Here is a 21,405-nt window from a genome sequence, read left to right on the forward strand (position 1 = left end):
GGAACCTAACTAGAATTGTCTTTGGTTAGGAAGAAATCTCCCTCAGCACCATTTTTGATTTAAAGACTGATTAAAGCTATATTCTTTTAACATGGTGCCTTAAAAATCATAAAAGAGTAATACACTGGCTTTGATATTGGCCTGCATTCTGTTTATGGATATTGTAAATAAAAGTAATATATTCTTGGCAGATTAGACATCACTGTTAATTTTTTTTCTTTTTCATGTTACAGGTTTTGCAAAAGACATCAAATTAAATCAAGTTCAAATATTCCCTGTGTCCCCAAAGACTTACTGATGATGTCTGAATTTGTTCTTCCAAGATTTATTTTTTGTCTTATTCAGTACTTAAGAGAAGGCTATAATGAACCAGGTATGTTTAATCCACTCTTTGTTAGTAATCTTTTTAAGTTCCCAGTTAACAAAGTTTAGCATTAATAATGAGGTGTATTTTTTCAGATACCATTTTTTTGCTTAACATTTTTTATGAGATGACTATAAAATACAGAGAGTAAATAAAAACACACTAAGTATCACTTATATAATCTCATAGATACCTTGCAGTAGGCACAGTTTGGCACGCTCTTCCCCTCGACTCAGATGTTTTTGATCAAACTTACTTGGCCTTTTGCAGATGAGGAAATAATCATTTGATAGAGTGAAAGTGATTTTATTTGCAATTATATTATGATAGAGCAGAATTAAGAAGTCCTGGAAATATTTACATTTAACTTAGATTTTTAGAAGATAAACTACTATTTCACCCATCTCTCTCTCCTTTTTTTTGGGTAGAGGTCTCTGTATATTTTTATTCCCTTCCATATACAATAATTTATTAGAAGGTCAGATTGCTTACTCTCATGTTACTGGTAGAATGTATGGGTGTAAGCATTTTGTTGGTATTGAAAAGAGAAAAGAAACATGCAAATTACAGATATTATTCTTACCTTTTAAGATTTAGTCACAATGTTGATTAATATAATTTTGTTTAATATTTGGATTTAGATATCTATTAAAGTTCTCAGTCTGACATTGTGAATTATAAATATCAATTAGTGGTATGAAACAAATTTATTAACTTTTTATGATGTCTTTTACTTTTCTAAGAATACTTCCATTTTCATCATATAAGGGACTGCATTTAGTATTACTTTTGGAGGTTTTAAATTATTTAATACTATAAATAATCCTAAATCCAATTTGAAACTATGACACATGTTTTTATCTTATATCTCTCATCCTTAAAGTGTGAGGAAATATTATACAGCATCTTCTTCATTTTTAAAACTTTCATATTATCTTCATTGTGAGCAATGGCGCTATACTTCCTTATTTCTACATTTCAAGCAAAATATACAATCCTTTATTAAGTACTTCTACTCTTTTCAGAGTATATGTCTTAAAATACAAAAAGAAATATTATTTTGATTTAGTCCCAAAATACTCATCACAAAATACGAAGGAAGCAGAGACCAGCTGGGTTATTGAATGTGCCTTTGGTATTATTTCTCATATAGTAGTTAACAGACTTTTTGGGAATTTACATTTTGTATTACAAGTGTCCTGTGTTAGAAAAGTGATAGGTAGAAATCATTTATTATGAGAATCTTGAAACTGACCATTAGTTTAATCAAAGAGTAATTTGCACAAAAGAGTATTTTATCCATTTTTTCCTTTGGTGACATTTAGTAACAGTTATAAAAGGTAGACGACATAGGTACATATCTTTGATAATTATCTGTTACCATTATCTGAAAACATAAAGGAATGAATGGAAACACTTTTTGTCTTAAGATAAACTTCATGAACTTTAAGTTCATGAATTTTTCCTCTCTATATTACCACTTGTGCTCAGCATTAATTTCTTCTGTCTGTGCAAAAAAAAAAAAAAAAATTGCTGCATTTGTCTAGCGATCACTGTTTAAAATTAAAGAAAGAACTTGAAACCATCTAATCGGAGGTAATGGAAGCTCAGTTTGCCTTGAGTGGTTTGACAGTTGCCTTGATTTCCATTTCTCATTTCACCCTACAATCCTCAGACCCGGGTCAGAGCACTTGGAAACCAAGAACAAATATTAATTAAATACTTATTATGTTACTACGTAAGTCATTGGGGAGAATATAGAGATGAATAATATACACTGTTAGCTTTCTACTGAGAAAGTATAGTTTTTTGGTATTGGTCCCAGGACTCAGAGTTATATGGAATTTCATTCACAGATTATCTTTGCACTAGGTTGTGAGTTCCTTGTGGGTAGGAACTATGTCTGTCTTAGCTTTGTGTCTCAGTGCCAATCATGTAGTAGATGCTGAATAAATGTTGAGTGAAATTGAAGTCCTCTTTCCTGGACACACAGGCTCACTGTTAACTCCCTTATATGCATTCTTCTTTTAACCAGTATGGTTAAGCTGTAAATCTCTCTATTCACTTCTTACCTTTAGACTTCAGTTTCTCTAAAACATCTCTTTTTCTTTTCCTCTTAAATATTCTCTTTCAGTTGCTGTCCAAATTTCTTCTCTTTCTCTCCAGCTCTACTAGGCATATCTTGCCTGCTATTTTTAAATTGTTTTAGTAAAAACATTTTTGTTTATGCAAACAGTTATTTTTCATTTTAGTTGCTTTGATCTTCAGCTAACATGAGTCTGTATTTTTGGAATATAATAGAGGATGGGCTATTTGCTACACAGGGTTAAATTTAGAGCTGACTTATATTCTCACAATACTCTCAATATATTTGAGTTCTGTCTTGTTTTATTTTAGAGAATGATCTTAACTTTTTCTTAAACACTAATTTTGAAATGCTCTTATGATTATGTTTCTATATCGGGAAGGATAGGACCCTCAAACTGAATTCTCCTTACACAAATTAAATGATTCATACCTTATGAAGTCATCTCTTTGCCCCATCAGCCTTTTCTCAGCGGACTGAGTTCCTGAGCAGGTCTGCCCTAGGCTGCATGCTGGGGAGATACCTTTACTTTCTAAACAGAGTTCTTATGTTAACTTTTCTGATTATGAAATACTGTTATCTAAGTCATTATAATTTTAAAATAATAAAATATTGTTATTCTTAGCAAAATGTTTTAAAGAAAGTTAATTATATGTTTTTTTAGCAGCTGATGTACCATCAGAAAAAGACCTTAACAAAGTCCTTCAGCTTTTGGAACCTCAAATTTCCTTTTTAGAAGATCTAACTAAAATGGGAGGAGCAATGAGGTCTGTTCTTACTCAGGTTTTGACAAACCAACAAAACTACAAAGATCTGACTTCTGGTAAGTAAAATGTTAGAAAAGAAGAAAGTTAAAATTTACTTATATTACTATAATCATAAGTTGTGTATTTTAGAACTTAAAAGTCAAATGTAGATTTTTTCATAGGATGCTAAAGCTGGAAGTTATTAAGAGTACTTCTTATTTTATGGATGAGGAAACTGAGCCCAGAAAAATTAAGTGACCTGTTCAAGACCTCACTACTAACTTATTTTTGAATTGGGCCTAGAACTCACATCTCCTAACTGTTGGTGTGACTTATTCATAATTATACTTCACCTTCCCTTCTCCAAACAATAACAGCCAGCACGTCTATGTCTTCATTTTTGGTGTTCTGTATGTTTGGGCTTGTATGGCCTAGGATTTATAATAATATAAAGTTTAAGTTATAAAACTTGGAATTGTTGAGGGTTTGTTCATGATATACTGTTACATAAAATTTTAGCTTTTACACCTTTAGTTTAGCTCAAATTTATAGTATAATAAATGATTTGTGGTAATTGTCTTCTTTTATTTCTACAATTCTTTTTAATTCTTAGTTCTTGAAATTAAAAAACAAAGCAACAGGGGCCGGCCCCATGGTCGAGTGGTGAAGTTCGCGCACTCTGCTTCGGCGGCCCAGGCTTTTGCTGGTTCGAATCCTGGGCGTGGACATGGCGCTGCTCATCAAGCCATACTGAGGTGGCATGCCACATGCCACAACTAGAAGGACCCACAACTAAAAATATACAACTATGTACCAAGGGGCTTTGGAGAGAAAAAGGAAAAATAAAATCTTAAAAAAAAAAAACAAAAAAACAAAGCAACAGAAATCCTTACCTAACTTTTAGTGATGGAAGTCACAGTAGGTTTTGATTCAAAGTTTAAAATTTGCAGTTTGTCTTCACTTCTAGTCGCTGCATGCTTACTCACTGGTTAGCTGTATTATGTTTGCAAGCTTCAGTTTCTTCAGTTATAAAAATGGTGATTATACATTCTGTTTTCTTAGGCTTGTTGTGAGGGGTTGATGAAATACATTTTGTTAATTAAAAAGTATTACAAAAATTTCATTTATTGTTATTGAGATAAATACATGGCTTTTATTATTCAGGAGACATTTAGTCATTTCTAATATAGGACCTTAGAGGTTCTTTATTTATAGACTAATTGTGGTTGTTTTTAATATTGGACTTGAATTGAAGGATGGATATATTCATATCTGTTTAATTTGTGTTGGTGTTTTTTTTTTTATACCAGTCCAGACAGAGTTTTGACAGAGATTTAAAAAACAGAACAAAACTGTTCTATTGCAGTTATTGAGGCTAGCAAAGGGAAGAAATACAGAAAAGCTCAGCAAATACTAAAGAAACTCATTTATATGTTTATAATGAGGAGATTGAGACCTTAATTAAAGGTATATAATCTGCCTAAGAGGTGGCAAATGCTGTGATAATTTGGCTTTCAGACAGAAAATAATTTTTTCTTTTAAAGGACCTCTCAGGTATCAATGTTTTTCTATTACTGTTATTCCATCCTCCATAATATATTAAAAAACAAAAACAAAAAAATTGGCAATAATTAAGCTGAATTCTAAAGTGAAAGTTCTAGGATTGTTTAATTCTGGGAATGTTTTTTGGAATAAATTAGTTTTCATTGCTACTTCTGTAGAATTAAAAGTGTAATTCCTTAATTGTGATTAAAACAAGTTTGGTAAAATAGGAATTGAGTAATCTCAGTTATAATATTTGAAAATTACACTCAGGCATTGTCTTCTCCAGGAAGTCTTTCCTAAGTATTCTGCTTTAGGTAAGTCTGGCTACACGGTGTTAATGAGAGCACAGATTGTCAAACCAAATGGTGAAGTCTGCTATGTAATTGTCATTTGCCATATTATCTGCCTTTCTCTACCACTAATTTTCAAGTTCCTTTCAGGCAGGAATCATGACTTATTAATGTTTCCACCTCCAGTGCCTTGCCTATAATCTCTGGCACATTTAAGGTGCTCAATTATTTAGTAGATTTCATTATTCGTTATAAACATGCTGTGTATTCTGGGATTGTTAATGCCAAACCTGAGCACAAAAATGTTTTCTGAAGCTATTATATATTATTCTTTTTAGGGTTCCCCCTCCATTAGAATATTCACCTATTTTATATATGTACATTTTAGTTACTGAGATGGCTGTACTTTATTTTGAATGGAATATTTTTTTCTGATTTTAAGTTTGTTTTAAACATTAGGTCTTGGAGAAAATGCTTGTGCAAAGAAAAGTCACGAAAAGTATCTGATAGCTTTGAAGAGCTCTGGACTTACATATCCTGAGGATAAACTCGTGTATGGTATACAGGAGCCATCTGCTGGCACTAGCACTCTGGCAGTTCAAGGTTTGTCTAAATATTTACTTTGAACAATGGTAACTTTTCTGACTTAAAAAAAAACCCCTCAAACCTTACACATTATTGAAGAAATGTAAATAGTGTGTCCTTATTTGTAAGGAAAGTAGTAAAAGTAGTAAAAATTGGAAGCAAGAAAGAATAGATTGGCCAAAGAAGAGAATGCATTTTTCTTAAACGGAATTTGGTTATTTTATTGAAGGTTCTGGTACTCACTCAGCTCACTCAGAATAATGTCGCAGTTACTGTTTAAGAGGAGGCCAAAACTTGAGTAGCTCAGTATTTTAGTTAACCATGGTTTAAAACTAAAAAGAAAGAGATCCTTCTGAAACACCATTTGTGATTATTAAATATGATTTTCACTGGAGATTTCCTATTGAAGAATAAACTTATTAGCCCCAAATTTATTAAAGATAAATGTTGAACTCTGGCAAGATAATTGTTAGAATGAAGTGTCTTAACAAAACTTAGCTTTTTGGTATTGTTATGTCTCAAAATAATTTTTAAGTGAAGCAATATGTAACAACTGTCAAGGGCAACTTTTTTTTCCTTCCCAAAGGTTTTGCAGGTGCAACAGGAACATTGGGACAACTAGATTCTTCAGATGAGGTGAGATTTAAAATTTAAAACTTTTTTAAAAATAGAATTTTAAAAGTTTTAGAACTATACAGATTTGTGGATATTATCTAGTTTAAATTCTTTGTTTTGTAGACAAGGACACTGAAGCCCAGAATGGAATAACTTAGTTAAGATCATGCAGTTACTTAGTGACAGAACAAGAACTACAACTAGATTTTTCCTTCTTGTTTATAATTCATTTCTCCTTTCACAGTTTAGAAATGGGAGATAGAGAGAGATTTCTTCTAGGAAGATATTCCCAAATTTATCGAAATTATTATACAAATATGTATAATGAAATTGTTTTTTAAAAATTAGCTAAGTTTAGAATAATTTATTAAAAGAATATGAAATGTAATTGCTTTTCTAATCTCATAATAAAGTTACATCTTATATGTTAAGGATTATTAAAAACAATGTACTGGTAAATAGGCTGTCAATTTGAAATGTCAATTTTTATAGTGTTTATTAATAATAAATATTTCTAATAAATCTTTTATAACATGCCTGTATTTTATTAGTATACAGTTTATAAGAGACAATTGCTTTTTTACATATATTCATTTATAATCTTGATAGTCTTATAACATTTAAATTTCATATTTTATCAAATTATGCATTTAATGATTGAAATTTTAAAAACTAAGTTGTGTTACATTTAAACATACACATTTTTTTCTTTGAAAACCCATTTTGATTTGATAATATCATATGAACTAAGCCAAATATTTTCCTTTTGAAAACATGATTTCTGGTTATGGGAGTCTTATAAATGACTTACGCCTTATAATTTAAACTTTGTAGTACTGTTGTCTGCCCTAAACAGGCTCCCACAAAATGCAGCATTTTGTAGAGTCTCATTTTGGACAAACAGTTTTAAAAAGTTTCAACAAATTAGAGAGGCAGTTTAGTATGCTGCGTAGGAGTTTGACTCTGGAATTAGAATGTCTGCCTTTGAATCTGACTCCTGTACCAATTAGTAGTGTGACGTTGGGCAAGTGTCTTTAACTTCTCCATGCCTACATTCCCTCACCTGTAAAATGGAAGTAATAATAGTACTTATTGCCTGGGGTTATTATGAGTATTCAATGAGTTAGTATATGTAAGCACTTAGAGCAGTAGTGTCTGCTGTAGTCTGAACACTATATGTGTATTTGTTAAATAAATTAAAATAAAATCATGTAAAAAATTGGTATAAATGGTTAGCTATAATTTTTTCTTTTTTTCTTTAAAGTGTTACTAATAAGAACAATGTTGCTATAATGACAAATGGGGAAAACTTGCTGATATTTAAAATACACTTTCAAAAATATATAAACATTATTTCAACTAAAACAGTAATAATTTCATTTTGAAGCTAGGGGAGGGGAGTGATGGGGGTGAGAATGCTAGTTCTTCATATGTTAAAGAAGGAAGTGATTAGGTAGTAGACATGTGGTTTTAAGCTGCTTATTCTGCTTTGTTTAAGGGCATTTTGTGGAGAGGTGAATGGGCTCTCAAAGGATGAGATCTGGGAATCCTGGGAGTTGAATATGAATGGATTCATGGGCACTTTCTTGGCTAAAGCCAGCCAGGCAGGAAAGGAGCCTGTGCCTATTGTCAGTAGAAGCTTTTGAAAACTATTACATACTGAAATGGTTTAGTGATGTTACAGAACACTTTATTAAAAATAACCTAAACATCCTGATGTGATCTAGAACCATAAAAGTCTATAGGTTTATGTTTGTTTGTATTTATACGGCAGATTAAAACCTTCATATTATTTTGGTGTACCTGGCGTTATACAACCAAAAGCCTTGCCAACAGTTCTACTTTATTTTGATGAATTGAATTTGATTTCTGGGCATGTAGAAAGCTGATCTTCAACATAGATACTTTCTCCTCTGTCTAGGAAAGAAGTCGCAGTCATTTTTGTCTTGGCCTGAGTTCTCCAGATTAGCTTTTAAATTGTTAGTGGAAACTTTAATTATACATAACTGCATTGCAATAATGCTGTATTTTATGGTAGGCTGCTAAGAAGGAGACTCTTTTGTCTGTATGAGTGGTGAAGGGTGCTTTGAATTTGCTCTAGGAGTAATTTCTTGGGGGATAACAGAGGATTTGAAATATGGCCTTTCTTTGTTTATTACCGTTGGTTCTAGTCTGCCCTTCTTAGGTCCTCTTTGCTCTTCTTTCTGTTCATTCCTTTTGGATTCTTTGTTTTGGCAGCTTCTGTATGTAATATGTTTTGTATAATCATTTGTTCCTTAATTATGGTTATGTCCCAGTGTGAAAATCATAGTAAATACTTTTTGATGGTGACTTTAAAATACTTCGTTTCAGCCCCTATCCTCATAATACACTATTTTTGTGATAGTAGCTGAGAAGAGTTACCTCTGGAGCATGTGATGTATAATTATCTTATATGTTTAAAAGTAGCTTAATCTTAAATCATATTTTATAATTAAACTTTTAGTCTATTTAAAAGTACTTTTTATAATTTATTATTTGTCATATTGTTGAATTGGGATAAAGATGGGATCATTTGGGCATTTGAAGGCTTAAGAATTTGAGGTAGAGTTGTTTAGCTGGAAGTGAATTGAGGGAATATCTACTTTAGTTTTTCTGTAAGAGAAATTTGAGCTTTAGATAGGCAGACCTAAGTTTGAATCTTGCCTCATAACATCACTATGGTTTTTCCCTGGTTAAGTTCTGAACATCAATTTCTTCATGAGAAAAGGGAGATAATTCTAATGTTAGGATTAAATGGGATAACACATAAAGTACCTATCATGGACCAGACGCAAATTAGGCTCTTGATAAATGTTTTCTGTCCTAGTGCTTTATGTGTAGAAGAGATTCAACTATTTGAAATTTTGAGCTGTTGTGGGTCATATTATAGACATTTCTGCTCATCTTTCCAGAGGAAATGGTTTACTAACGTGTGCTTTAAAAGTAATGAAGTTCATCTTTAGAAGTTTAATTAGAAGATTACCTAAGTAACGCTTGAGTACTTTGTAGTTGTTTTGCCAGATAATTCGGATAAAATCAGTCCCCTCTCTGCCCTCCCTGATACTAGCCCCTCCTCTGGGTAACTGCAGTTAGTAGTTTGGATGTTCTTGACAGACCTTTTTCTATGTAATCTGTGTGTGTGTATGAGTAAATAAAAAATGTTATACTATTTTTTGTCCTTTTATTTACTTTGTATTGTAAATACAAATCCATCTTTCTCAGTACTCTTTTGTTATACTATTTTTTGTCCTTTTATTTACTTTGTATTGTAAATACAAATCCATCTTTCTCAGTACTCTTTTCCAAACTACAGTTTATCCAATAATTTCCTTATTTTCCAGTTTTTTATTGCAAGATGCAGTGCTTACATTTCTTCTTGTGCAGATATGCAAATAATTTTCTAAGATGTGGAATTTCTAGGTCACAGGGTATGCATATCTTAAATTTTAATGGATTATATTTCTTTCTGATTATAAGTGTGGAAAAGCACAAAGATAACACTATTTCCCAGGGCCAGTCATAGAAGGGTTTTAGTGATAAAGTCAGGAAATTTTCTAAGTTTGTCATCATAATTTTTTATACAGAAATGTATTTATTTACATTTTATTGATTTATATATTACCAAGTCAAATCTTGAGTTAGGAAAGTCATGTAATGTAACAAAAATAAAAATAAGAATTAGGAAGAATCAATTTGAAGATTATGAAAGTTAAAAATGCTAGAGTTAAAAGAGACTTTGAAGTTCATCTTGCCTAACTTTCTTAATAAATGAGGAAGCTGAATTCCAGACTTAAGTGATTCACTCAGGCTAGTGAATTTCATCTAGTTAATGGTGGAGTTGGAAATGGATACTAGGTCTCCTCTTGGTCTAGAGTTCTTTCTGTAAAGTGGAAGCCACTGTTCTTATTACTATTGCTGTGCAGCAGATTTGTCGTAAACATTGTAGCTTCAAATTACCATTTTTTAAACTTACAATTTTATGACTCAGGAATTTGGGAAGGACAACTGGGCAGTTCTCACTGGAGTTATCTCATGCAATTCCAGTTAGTTGTTGGCTGCAACTGCAGTCATCTGAAGTCTTGGCTGAGATGGAGATATAAGATGGCTCACTGACAGGGCTGGCAGTTGATGCTGACTGTCCACAGGGAGCTCAGCTGGCTGTTGACCAGAGTGCCTACATGCGGCTTCTCCAGGGTGGTGGTCTCAAGTTGTTGGACTTCTTACATAGTTACTGGCTGTTCCCAGGATGAGCAGCCCAAGAGCAGAAGCTTTAGAGCCTTTTCTGAGTTAGCCTTGGAAGTTACATAGTGTCGCTTCCACTGTAGCCTATTGTAAGTGAATTGCTAAGATGGGCCCGGATTCAATAGGAGGGGACATAGATTCTACCTCTCAATGGGAGGAATGTCAAAGAATTTGTAAACAGGTTTTAAAACTTCCACAACCAGGATGTGACATTAGTTATTCTTTTCCCTGGGTTCTCTTAATATCCAATAATGACTAGTACTTATTGCTAAATAAAATACCAACAATTGATGATATATTTTTCCATCTATTTCAATGGTACTTGTCTGTTGGGGAAAGCTATAACATGATAATGAGATACCACTGTAGCCAGAAATGTCTATTGTAGGGTTTTAATTAAAACTAAAATTTTCCTTAAGTATAATAGTTATTGTAAACAAAAGAATGAAAGCTTATATTTAAGATTATAAGATATTTTTTAAAAAGCTGATCTTTACCTTTGTAAAGCAAAAGAAAATACATTAAAATTTTACTAGCATTCATTGCTGCTTAAGGAACAAAATATACTTTTTTAATTTAATTAATAATGAAATTATAAAATTATTGTAACTTCTGCTAGTCTCTTCTTGGAGTTTTCTATTTTATTCTGCTTTTATTTCTTAATGGGAAATATTATTTTATTAGGACCAATGACCTACATGGAAAAAAAATTCTGTTTGGGGCTATGCATTGTAAATAAGAAGCAAGTTAACTGAGTTTTAGTGTGATTTATTTAGAGAGACAGTATAAGAATTTCTACCCACTTAAAACTAACGACATTAATATTTTAAATTTGTATTGTATTTTTATTCTTATCAAAGCATTTTTTACCTATATTACTTAAAATGATTAAAAGTGCAAGAAATAGGGGCTGGCCCCATGGCAGAGTGGTTAAGTTTGTGTGCTCCGCTTTGGCAGCCCAGGGTTCCGCCAGTTCGAATCCTGGGTGCGGACGTGGCACCACTTGTCAGGCCTTGCTGAGCCGGCATCTCACCTGCTACAACTGGAAGGAGCCACCACTAAAAATACACAACTATGTACCCGGGGGCTTTGGGGAGAAAAAGGTGTAGGGGAGGAAGACTTTTCCTCTACCTAATGGGGGTTTGTCTGGCCGGAGAATGAATGAAATTCACATGAGACACAATAGCAAGAGAAAATTAAACAAAGCTTTGTGAGGACCATGGCCCGGGGCCATGGAAGTGGGGTGCACAGAGTGGTTATATACCCCCAAACAGGATATTTCACATATGATTGAAATGTCCCTCCCACAATAGTCACAAGATTGCCCTGTCGGCACAGTGCTTGATGGACACAGCAGGTAGTGGTCTGCTGTCTCGGTGGGCGCAGCAGGAGGCAAGTCTATTGTCTTGAGCTGGGCGGTCACAGGTGAGCGCAGCAATCAGTTCCTAGCCTAAGGAAAGATGCTTAATCCTTAAATGCCAACGTTGGGAGGGGGAGGGAAGTCAGTTACAGGAGGTTACCAGACAAGCACAATAAAATGCAGATTTAAGTCCTTGCCTTTGGCATTGATTAAGAGTTTCTAGAGAGAAGGTCATCTCCTTTCTTCTTCCTGGTACAGAGAGGGAGGCACCTTTTACAGATAGAGATTTACCTTACAAATGTAAATGTCTCCTAACAAAGAGCAAGCAAGTTCCACTCCTCAGAGCCTCCTTCCCTGTCCCAGTTTATCAAAAGCAATCAATCTCAAACAATCCTCATTCCAAAGAGACATATCTTGGGGTGGCCAATTCCAGTCCCCACAAAGGAAAAATAAAATATCTTTAAGAATGTGAGCAATAATTTAATAAAGGGTGCAATAGATAAAGGAGAAAGTAGATGAAGGAATAAGATAGATGGAAAGAGTATGATAGAAGAAGAGAACCCAGATACAGATGTTCTTGAGCAAATACTTATTTTATGCCATTTCAAATTTCATTAAGGCTTTTAAAGCCATATTGCATTTTTATTTTTTGCAACTGTAGTACAAATGACATATTAACTCTTAGGATTTATGTTTGAAATTTAATGGAGAGCTGTATATGGTTTAAGAATTGGAATTTCTACACCCGTACCCTACAGGCCCATAGGATTATTGAGCAAACCCTTTTTGTGATTTCATTCTTGTAATTTAACAAATCATATAAAAAGGAAGACAGGATGAGAAGAGGGCAGTGACATCTCAATTACTACTATGGAGAGGGAATTATACCAATTGAAAAAATGTTGTAAGTTAGAATTTATAATTGCAAGAGACCCTAGAGGTAATCTAATCCTACCATTTCATTTTAAAAACAAAGAAACAGATTTGAAACTATAATAGCAGCAAGGTTTCTTTCTATTTCTACAGAGTTTTGTTTGAATGAGCATACGTATTACAGTGTAATTTTTTTCATGCAAGTGTCAGCTATTTGTCCCCACTGTCCCTAGACTAACAGAACATTAGGTACTCACCAGTGCTATTTATACACATGACATTCTTCATACTACTACTTCTTATTTTTTTTGTGTATAGCTCATATGAAATAAGAGTAGAAAATGTTGCTTGTGTTGTATGGAACCAAAAGGAGAATAGAATATGAGCACAGTTTAATTTTATGAAATATTTTTAAACTTAAATTTATATTTATTTAAAATTTTTTGTTTAAGTTTATTTATAATCATCAGATAATTCAGTTGAAAAGAAAATTATCTCTAGTCTTATATGTACACGGGTCTAATTAGAGAGTTTCTCAGAGAAAACAAGATCTTTTAGAACAAGATAACTTTTCAAGGAAAGATTGTATTCACTGTGGCCATTACTGTAAGCAGTGTCCATTTATGTGGATGCAATGACCAGATCACTAATGCCTGTGACTTTGAAGTACTTAGCTGTTAATACAAATGAAATCATTTAAAACACTTTTCCCCCTGTGAAACTATAAAAATATGAATCTCCATTATGGAAGAATTGAGACACAGAAGAAAGTGTAAAAAGGAAGACATTTACCTTCAGCTGATAACCATTATTTATTAATTTTGCTTGTTTACTTTGTCTTTTTTCCTGCATACTCTTACATACTTGAGAAGTAATCACTTAACAAAATAAGTTACTATGTAGAAATGCTCTCAGTATTCTTACCTTTATTTAAGGCAGAATCCAAATGAACGGTTAAAACTAATTTTTCAAAATTTGTAGCAAAAGCAGGGTTATTGAAATTGAAAGTCAGAATTGCTTTTCATAAATGAATAGGTAAAAGGAAAAAGTAATTTTATTTTGGAGGTATAAGGTTTACTTTTAATTTATCATAAATTACATTAGTGGTTAAGATGAGGAATTACAGAAACTTTTGGTGGGAGGGCCTTAGAAATATCTAATGTATTTCTTTCCCAGTGCAAGAATTGATTTTACAACATTGTTGACAATTGGTAAGCCTCTCCATAAACACTTTCAGTGGTAGGGAGCTTACGTAGTTTATGAGGTAACTTGTTCCTTTGCTTGATAGCTCTAATTATTAGGAAGTTCTTCTCAATACTGTGATAATATTGTAATTTTCACACATTTCTTATTTTCCCTTATAGAAAGATTTTTATTTTTACTTCCATAAGACATCCTTTTAAATATTTAGCTTTAGTTATTTAATGTTCTCTGCTGTGTGTACCTCTTTCACCTGTTCAGTCTTAAAATCTGTGCTCTGATTCAGTGCAGAGCGATGAGACATATTTTGATAAAGCGTATTGTGCCTTCGTTAAGGTCCAAGGTTTTTTGTTAGCCTTTTAGCAGCTATGCTAGACTTTTGGCAGGAGCCCCAGTGGTCAAGTGAAACGCCTAGATTCCCCCCACCCGCCCTCAGATTTACAGCTGACAAGTTAGAGCTCCGTCTCTGCTTTGTGCTTGTAGAGTTGATTTAAAGCAAACAATCTCAGATTACAGTGGCTTATATAAATCTTTGTTTCATCTTATTGTTCTAGTCTCTCAAGATTTCTTTCGGATTTTATATAACCTACTATGTTAAATATTCCTTTTGACCTCGTGTATTCTGTATTAACATTCTTTGAGTATTGTTTTAACCAGCTGTGAATTTACTTGACTTCTTTTTATGGAGCTCACATTCTTTTCATCTGTCTAGTAAGTCTATCAAAGAAAGAAAGAAAGGTTAATTCGAGTTGAGAAACCATCTGTAAATTTTACAGGCTGGGAGTTTGAATCTGTTTTTCTTGAGTCTTCTTGTCTCATTTTGGACCTGTATACATATTTTTGTGCCTGAAACACATGTAGCAGTGTTATCTCCTTCTTAGTTTCTGAGGGCTGCGCAAATGCTCTCTGGGTTGAGATTGTACTTGCTTGTCCTTTGGACCATTGGACCATCATTTTTTCCTAGGGTTCCATACGGCTTCCTCATGGATAAATGGGGAAGAACTACAATGCCCCATTATGAGTTTGGGTTGGGGTGAGGTCTTGTGGTCATGATAACTGTATTGTTTTCATCTTCCTTAATGCCTGAAATTCTCATCACTGAAAGTTATTCCTGTTCATTAAAAGTACTATTCTTTCTCAAAATAAGTTATGGAACTTACAATAGGTAACACAGGTTACCCGCGTAATAGGTAACACAGATCTGTTATCTTGAGCAGATTGTTGAAGTTAGGATTGGAAATCAGAAGTAGTATTTAAAACATTTATTAACTTAAAGCTACAATCTATATTCATTGAATAAATAGAAAATAAATATTAACAAAAATAATAAAATTACTACTCTGTCCGTTGGAGGTGAATTACTGTAAATATCTGTATTCTAACAGATTTTATATATAGTATATTTTAATGGTTTCATGCTATATGTGCTATTCTGTAACCTGTTTTTTTCACTAATGGTTATTCTGAACATCTATAACAAGGAGTATATTTTAACAGATTTTATTTGTGTATATTATCAGTGCTTAAAATGGTTTCATACTCCATATGCTACTCTACATAGCATGCTTTTCTCACTTATAGTAGTAGTTTTTGAACATCTGTCTGGTCACAATGAATGGAGAGCTCTAGCATTGTTTTTCTGCATAGAGTACAAGTGAACTATAATTTACCTACTTAATCTTCTGCTGTGGAAGCCAAAGATTTTTTTTCTATTTTAAGTAACATTTATATTATTGATGTGATGAACAGTTATGCATATAGTCCCTTTTCACTTGTCTGATTATTTCTTTAGAATAGATTCCTAGAACTGGAATTTCTGTTTCAATGATAAATATGCTTTCAAGACTTTTGACATGTGTATTGCCAAATTACCATTCAGGAAAGTTGTACTACTATATACTCTTACCAGCGATGTCCAAGAGTACCCATTTTCCCCACAGTTTAGATGGAGATAATCTCCCATCCTAGCTGTGTTTGATATCTATCAAGAAGTCAAGCCCAACTCACTGGTCTGTGTTTCTAGACTTTGTCATTGTGCCTTTGCTCATGCTGTCTTCTCTTCTTTGCTTAGCTAATTTTACTGTCCTTTAGAATATAATCTTGGGAAATTTATAGAACTGTGTATTGCCATCACCATTGTTTGATCAAGGATACTCTTTTCATAGGAAGTTCATATTTGAAATTATGAAGTAATCCTAACATGAGATACAACATATTTTTTCCAAATTTGTCTTTCTCTCAGGGCTGAGAGAACAGTTTCATAAATGGCTATTAGTTAAAATCTCAAACTTTAGAACCCTCTGGGTCCTGTGGCATGATTTTACCTTCTTGTGTCTGTTTTTTGTCTTCTAAGCCTCTAAATTTCATTCTGGTTGAGTTTCTCCAAGGGCAAGGTGAAGGTGGCAGAGGAGGAGGAGAATGTAGGTTGACTGTCAATACTGCTGCTAGGTAGATGGCCATAGAGGCCTGGCAAAAGTGGGGATTAATGTGGAGGGCGTGTTGAAGTGCTCAGTAAATGCTGAATGACTGAGCTAAGTGGTATCTCTAGAAAATGCCAGACTGGCCTTGAGGACTGAAGCTGGACTTGGCAGAAACCTGAAGTTAAGGCTGTGGTATGTAGTCCAAGGAAGCTACATCAGTAGATGGAGCAGCAACATGAAGCTGAGGCTGCTTTTCTGCTTTGGGGATTTGATTGCCTCCAATTGATAGAGTATCTGGGAATTTGTACCGTGGTTCTAACCTGCCACCAATACTGTTGTTAGCATAACAGACTGTATGTCAAAATACTACCACACGTCTTTTTTTTTTGGTGAGGAAGATTGTCACTGAGCTAACATCTGTGCCAGTCTTCCTCTATTTTGTATGTGGGACAATGCTACAGCATGGCTTGATGAGTGGTATGTAGATCCACACCAGCAAAGCATGTGAACTTAACCACTGTGCCACCCAGCTGTGCCCCCCCCCCCCACGCCCCCCCCCGGCACATGTCTTTTTAATACCAGTTGGCTCATATGTTTGGAAAATAGGAAATAGATAGCAGTATAACATGAAGTTTGGGATTCCTATGGAATCTTTCCTAGTTTAGGAGAGCTGGGATAATGGAGTAGAAACATATCCTTTAGCTGGAGGGGAAGAAAACCCCCTGAACTCTGCTGTGAAGGCAGCAGGAACCTTTTCAGCATCATTTAAAGAAAATTAGAACTGTGCACCTGCACCCAGGGATCCCTCCTCAAGAGCTAGACCCCTAACCTCACATTGGTTTCACTAGTGGCAGGCTGCTTCCTCTGCTCCTCTTCCCTCTGTGTTGTCTCAGCTGGCTAGCTTCCCACTCTGTTGTCTTGGTGCACTGTTAACATCTCCTGAGACAGCCTCACAGCACTCCAATATATTTGCCTGGGCATCCAGATGATCTCCCCAGGTACCGATTACTGTTTTTGTTACTTCTTTGCAAACTTGGGTAGGTTGTGAATGGTCTGACCCTCACCCTCTTTTCCCCATAAGTCTTATTATTTTTAATGTGAGGTTTTTTTTTCAGGGATGAATATATCACATGTGAGCAGAAATGCCTGTATTTCCTTCTTGGATTTTTTTCCTAAGCATGTTTTAATTTGTTTTTATTATTATTTAACTGTTAATTCCAGCTTCTAAAATGCTGCACTTATTTTTCAAAACTTGGGTTCTTGAACTTGTTTCGTTTGTCTCAGACTCTTCAAAGCCTTTCCTCTATTCGTTGTTTTAGCTCTCTTGCCCTTCTCTCCTTTCTTCCTTTGCTAATTTTCTCTCCCCCTCCCCTTTAGCTTCTTTGTGCATTTGATATTCTGTTTATGAGGTTAGGAAAATTTTTAATTTTGCATTGGAGGCGGTTTAAGAGTGTTCCATTAGAAGCACAGATTAAGTTTAAGAGCTCTTATATTTTAATACTAAGGATTTTCATTACGTATTTTAATTATAATATTAATTTTAAATTAAAAATTTTAAATTAGAGCCTTTAAAATACGTTATAGCAATACATCGAAGTAAAATGTATTGATGAATAATGTGTAAGCATGCCTATATTATATATTTAACATAATTTATAAGCATATTTATATTTATGTAAAATATATAAATTCATATATAGAACTATATATAATGCTAATTTTGTTTTCCTCCAGGAGGATCAGGATGGGAGTCAAGGTCTGGGCAAGAGAAAGAGGGTCAAACTAAGCAGTAACACCAAAGGTATTTATATTTTTATTTCCTCATAGAAAAAGCTCCTAAAAAGGTTTAAGCACTAGGAACACTTGATCGGGTAGCCATATTGACATCAAGGCTCTTGGGAGTTATGTTATTAGATTTGTCTGATGATGGAGAGAGTGTTGTTAGGGGGTGATTGTGGGAGACTTCAAAAGCAAGTAAAACCCTTACTATTGGGATCTGGTTTATTGTTTTCTTCATAAAATGTGCGTTATTATCTTTGAGCCAGAAAAAAAGTCAGTCTTTTCATTGATTCTTTGATTTGGATCCATTGTTTGTGGTATAAAGTTTTAATTTGGTTTACATCTTTTTATAATGTAGGTAGGGCCTACTGTTTCTAGAGTGAAAAAGGACAAGCCAAGGAGAGAGAGTGTGTGAGAGGGAGAGATACAGAGCGAGGGAATGAGATGAATGGCGCTTAACATGTGTTAAGGTGACAACAAGGATTCAACACATGTTTTCTCAAAGGAAGCAGTAGATATGCCTATAAGAGAATAGATTAGTCATAATAACAAATAATATTTATTGAACGTTTTGTATGTGCTAGACATTGTGCTAAGTGCTTCATGTGCGTTGTTTCATTTAATTTTGAAAGTAACTGTATGAAGCAGGGTTTATCATTATTACTATTTTATAAATGAGGACATGGAGGCTTGTTAGAGATCACAGCTAATGAGAGGCAGATCCTTGATTCAAATCTCAGAGCCTAAGCTCTTAACCACTATGTTTTCTTGACCCTCACTAGAAGCTTTTCTAGAGTTCTTGTTATTAGCTGGTCTGGATTTTTGCCGTGGATTTCCAAATCTTAACATGATCTATTTTGTGGGTTAGTGTGGTCTGTTAGAGTCTCCAGAGGTTAAAATATTATTTTGATGAAAAGAAGCTTCTTACTTCTGGTTCCAAATGTATCTTGTGGAATGTTTAGGACTGCTTGGAAAGGGGGAGCAAGCAGGCAGTTTCAGTTGGGGCTCATTAGTAAGTCTGTTCTTAGTTATGCTGCTGCATTTAACTTGTGGGCTGCTAGCAAAGGGCATGAAATTTGATTTGTGGTCCAGGATGCACACATGCTCCCCTTCTTCCTGGCTCAGCAGGGAACTTGTGATGCTTGAAGGAAATTAGAAACCCATATGGCTACCTGGCCCTTTGACCTACCAGAGTTGTCTGTGTGTTTACCTGAGTCCTTAAGATACATCTGAGTTGGAGCAGATTGTTAGGCACACACTTGAGTTTAAGCTTTTGGGATGCCCAGAAAGTACCTGTTATGGTGTAAGAGGTTAATGTTTTCATTCAGCCCAGTCAAACTCTGGCTGAAGATACTTTTTATGCAGATTTGAAGTTTATTTTGTTTTACACCTGAACTTTTTCACATTTGAGATTAGATTGGTTGTGTTTCTTCCTTCCTTCCTTCTTTACTGGTAAGAAGTAGAACAGAGATTTACGACTTAATCAGTTATCATTTTTGGTTTAACTATGTACATGGAAGAAATGACTTCCTGAATTAGTAGAACCCCTGTTTTCAAAAAATGCTTGTTGCTTTGAAGATATATGAAGTCCAGGGAGTGGTTTAGTTTTTGTAAGAATTTGGTTCAACAGTTTGAAAGTGAGCTGAAACTGAAATATGTAGTGATAGGCAAGAGGTGAGGCACTGTGCTAAACACACCACTGCCTATTCTCAAAACCTAAATTTTAAAGGTGGAGAAACTGAGGCTTTCGCTAACATGGCCAAGATTATTGAGCTTGTGAGTTGCAGAGCCTGGACTCTGCTGTCTTATTAAAACCTTTACCTTACTCATGCATTTGTACCACATACTGATTCTTTAGAAATCTCTTTTTACAATTTGGCTTAAGGTGGTTTAGGCATTGTAAAATCAAGACGATTTAATCAAAGTTTTAAAGGTAAATAGTCATACTTAACTACTGGAAGCATTGCTAACCACATTTCCATAACATTACACATAAAGCACGTAAAATGTGCTTTAAATATCTTGGGAAACTGAAATAACCTATTTTAAGAACAACAGCAATGAAGACATTGTGGGTTCTTTTTTTTTTTTTTTCTAAAGATGAAAAAATTGAATTGTACATTACTGCAGCTATTTCCATTTTAGTAGATGCCACAGCTTTTCTGGTATCTCCACATTTTTTATTTATTTGAAACAAAGTTAATGTATCTTTCTTTTTAAATGCTTAACATACGTAGCTTCAGGTTTTTCATTTGGCTAATGCAGACTTGCAGAGTCATAGCTATGAATTCTAGGATTAATGCTGCTAGTTTTGTTCAGCTTTGTAAATACTTTCAGAAGCATTTATCTGTGAGGGTTTTATTTTATTTTTTGGTAGTCTGTGAAACTTTCAGTCATGTTAGTGCCAAGTGAATTGTGAGAATTAAATTGACTTCAGGAGTCTGCTGTGGATTATATTCTAATTTTTAATTATAATCCTTATATTCTTGTCACCTAATGCACTTAAGCCCTAATTTTTACTACTTTTTGACTTTGAATCTGTTGGTGTGTGCCTTTGAGTATATCTTCCCTCGTTTCTTGCAAGACTGGTTTATTTCTGTTTTAAATCATTGCCATCCCCTGGGAATGATCTTTTTCAGGAGGAAGAGGTTTCTGTTTTACAAGTAGAAAATTCTGAGATTTGGAAAATAAAGAATTATTTAGTTTTCAATAAGGGGATGTATAGTGTAATTGGATTTATATTTTTACCCTTATTTCATATTGCTTGTGCTGAAGACAGCACTGAAAGGGAGTTAGGTAGGGGATTGGAAAAATTGGGTTAAAGTTATATCTTATTAAAACTGATTCAAGCTTTATTAAACTCAGAATGTTTTATAGAAGAATCGAGAGAGCGATAACATAGTGAACTTATTGTTACTCTTTTAGACCCATTGCCTGAGGAGATGTGGTATGAACACATTACTCAATAATAGAAGAACTGTGAAACTGGGGTAGGGTTAATTGAAAAAACTCTACAAGGTTACCCTGCAAGGCGAGTTGAACTGTAATGTAGTTAGGGCTGTACCTGAGTACTTTGGTGCATGTGATACTGTTTGTTCAAATTCTCTCCTCTAACTCTAGTCCCTGCTTAGCTTTGTCACTGAATCAGTCCATTCACAGTTGACACTTGCTATATCCTCTCGATGTCGTTATATAGAGCTGATGATCCAGAGCAGTAGCCCAAGATCATTTGCTGCAAGAAAGGTTACTAGTCAGAATTTTCTAGTTCATTTTTAGGGC

At 34.1% G+C, this 21,405-nt stretch overlaps 1 protein-coding gene across 8 annotated transcripts in view; it reads left to right on the forward strand.

The window, feature by feature from the left end:
- UBR3 (ubiquitin protein ligase E3 component n-recognin 3) overlaps positions 1 to 21,405 on the forward strand; it is a 229,243-nt gene that overhangs the window by 38,485 nt on the left and 169,353 nt on the right. For 6 of the 8 annotated variants that reach the window (XM_046658019.1, XM_046658018.1, XM_046658012.1 and 3 more), the window contains exons 2-6: positions 234 to 373; positions 3,115 to 3,273; positions 5,491 to 5,634; positions 6,203 to 6,252; positions 18,082 to 18,148. In XM_046658019.1, coding sequence (XP_046513975.1) covers positions 234 to 373; positions 3,115 to 3,273; positions 5,491 to 5,634; positions 6,203 to 6,252; positions 18,082 to 18,148 — 560 coding nt within the window. The remainder of the gene's footprint in view (positions 1 to 233; positions 374 to 3,114; positions 3,274 to 5,490; positions 5,635 to 6,202; positions 6,253 to 18,081; positions 18,149 to 21,405) is intronic. The other 2 variants (XM_046658014.1, XM_046658020.1) reach the window with 1 other exon arrangement.

This window comes from Equus quagga, chromosome 4 (assembly GCF_021613505.1).
Source record: "Equus quagga isolate Etosha38 chromosome 4, UCLA_HA_Equagga_1.0, whole genome shotgun sequence".
Lineage (NCBI taxonomy): Eukaryota > Metazoa > Chordata > Mammalia > Perissodactyla > Equidae > Equus > Equus quagga.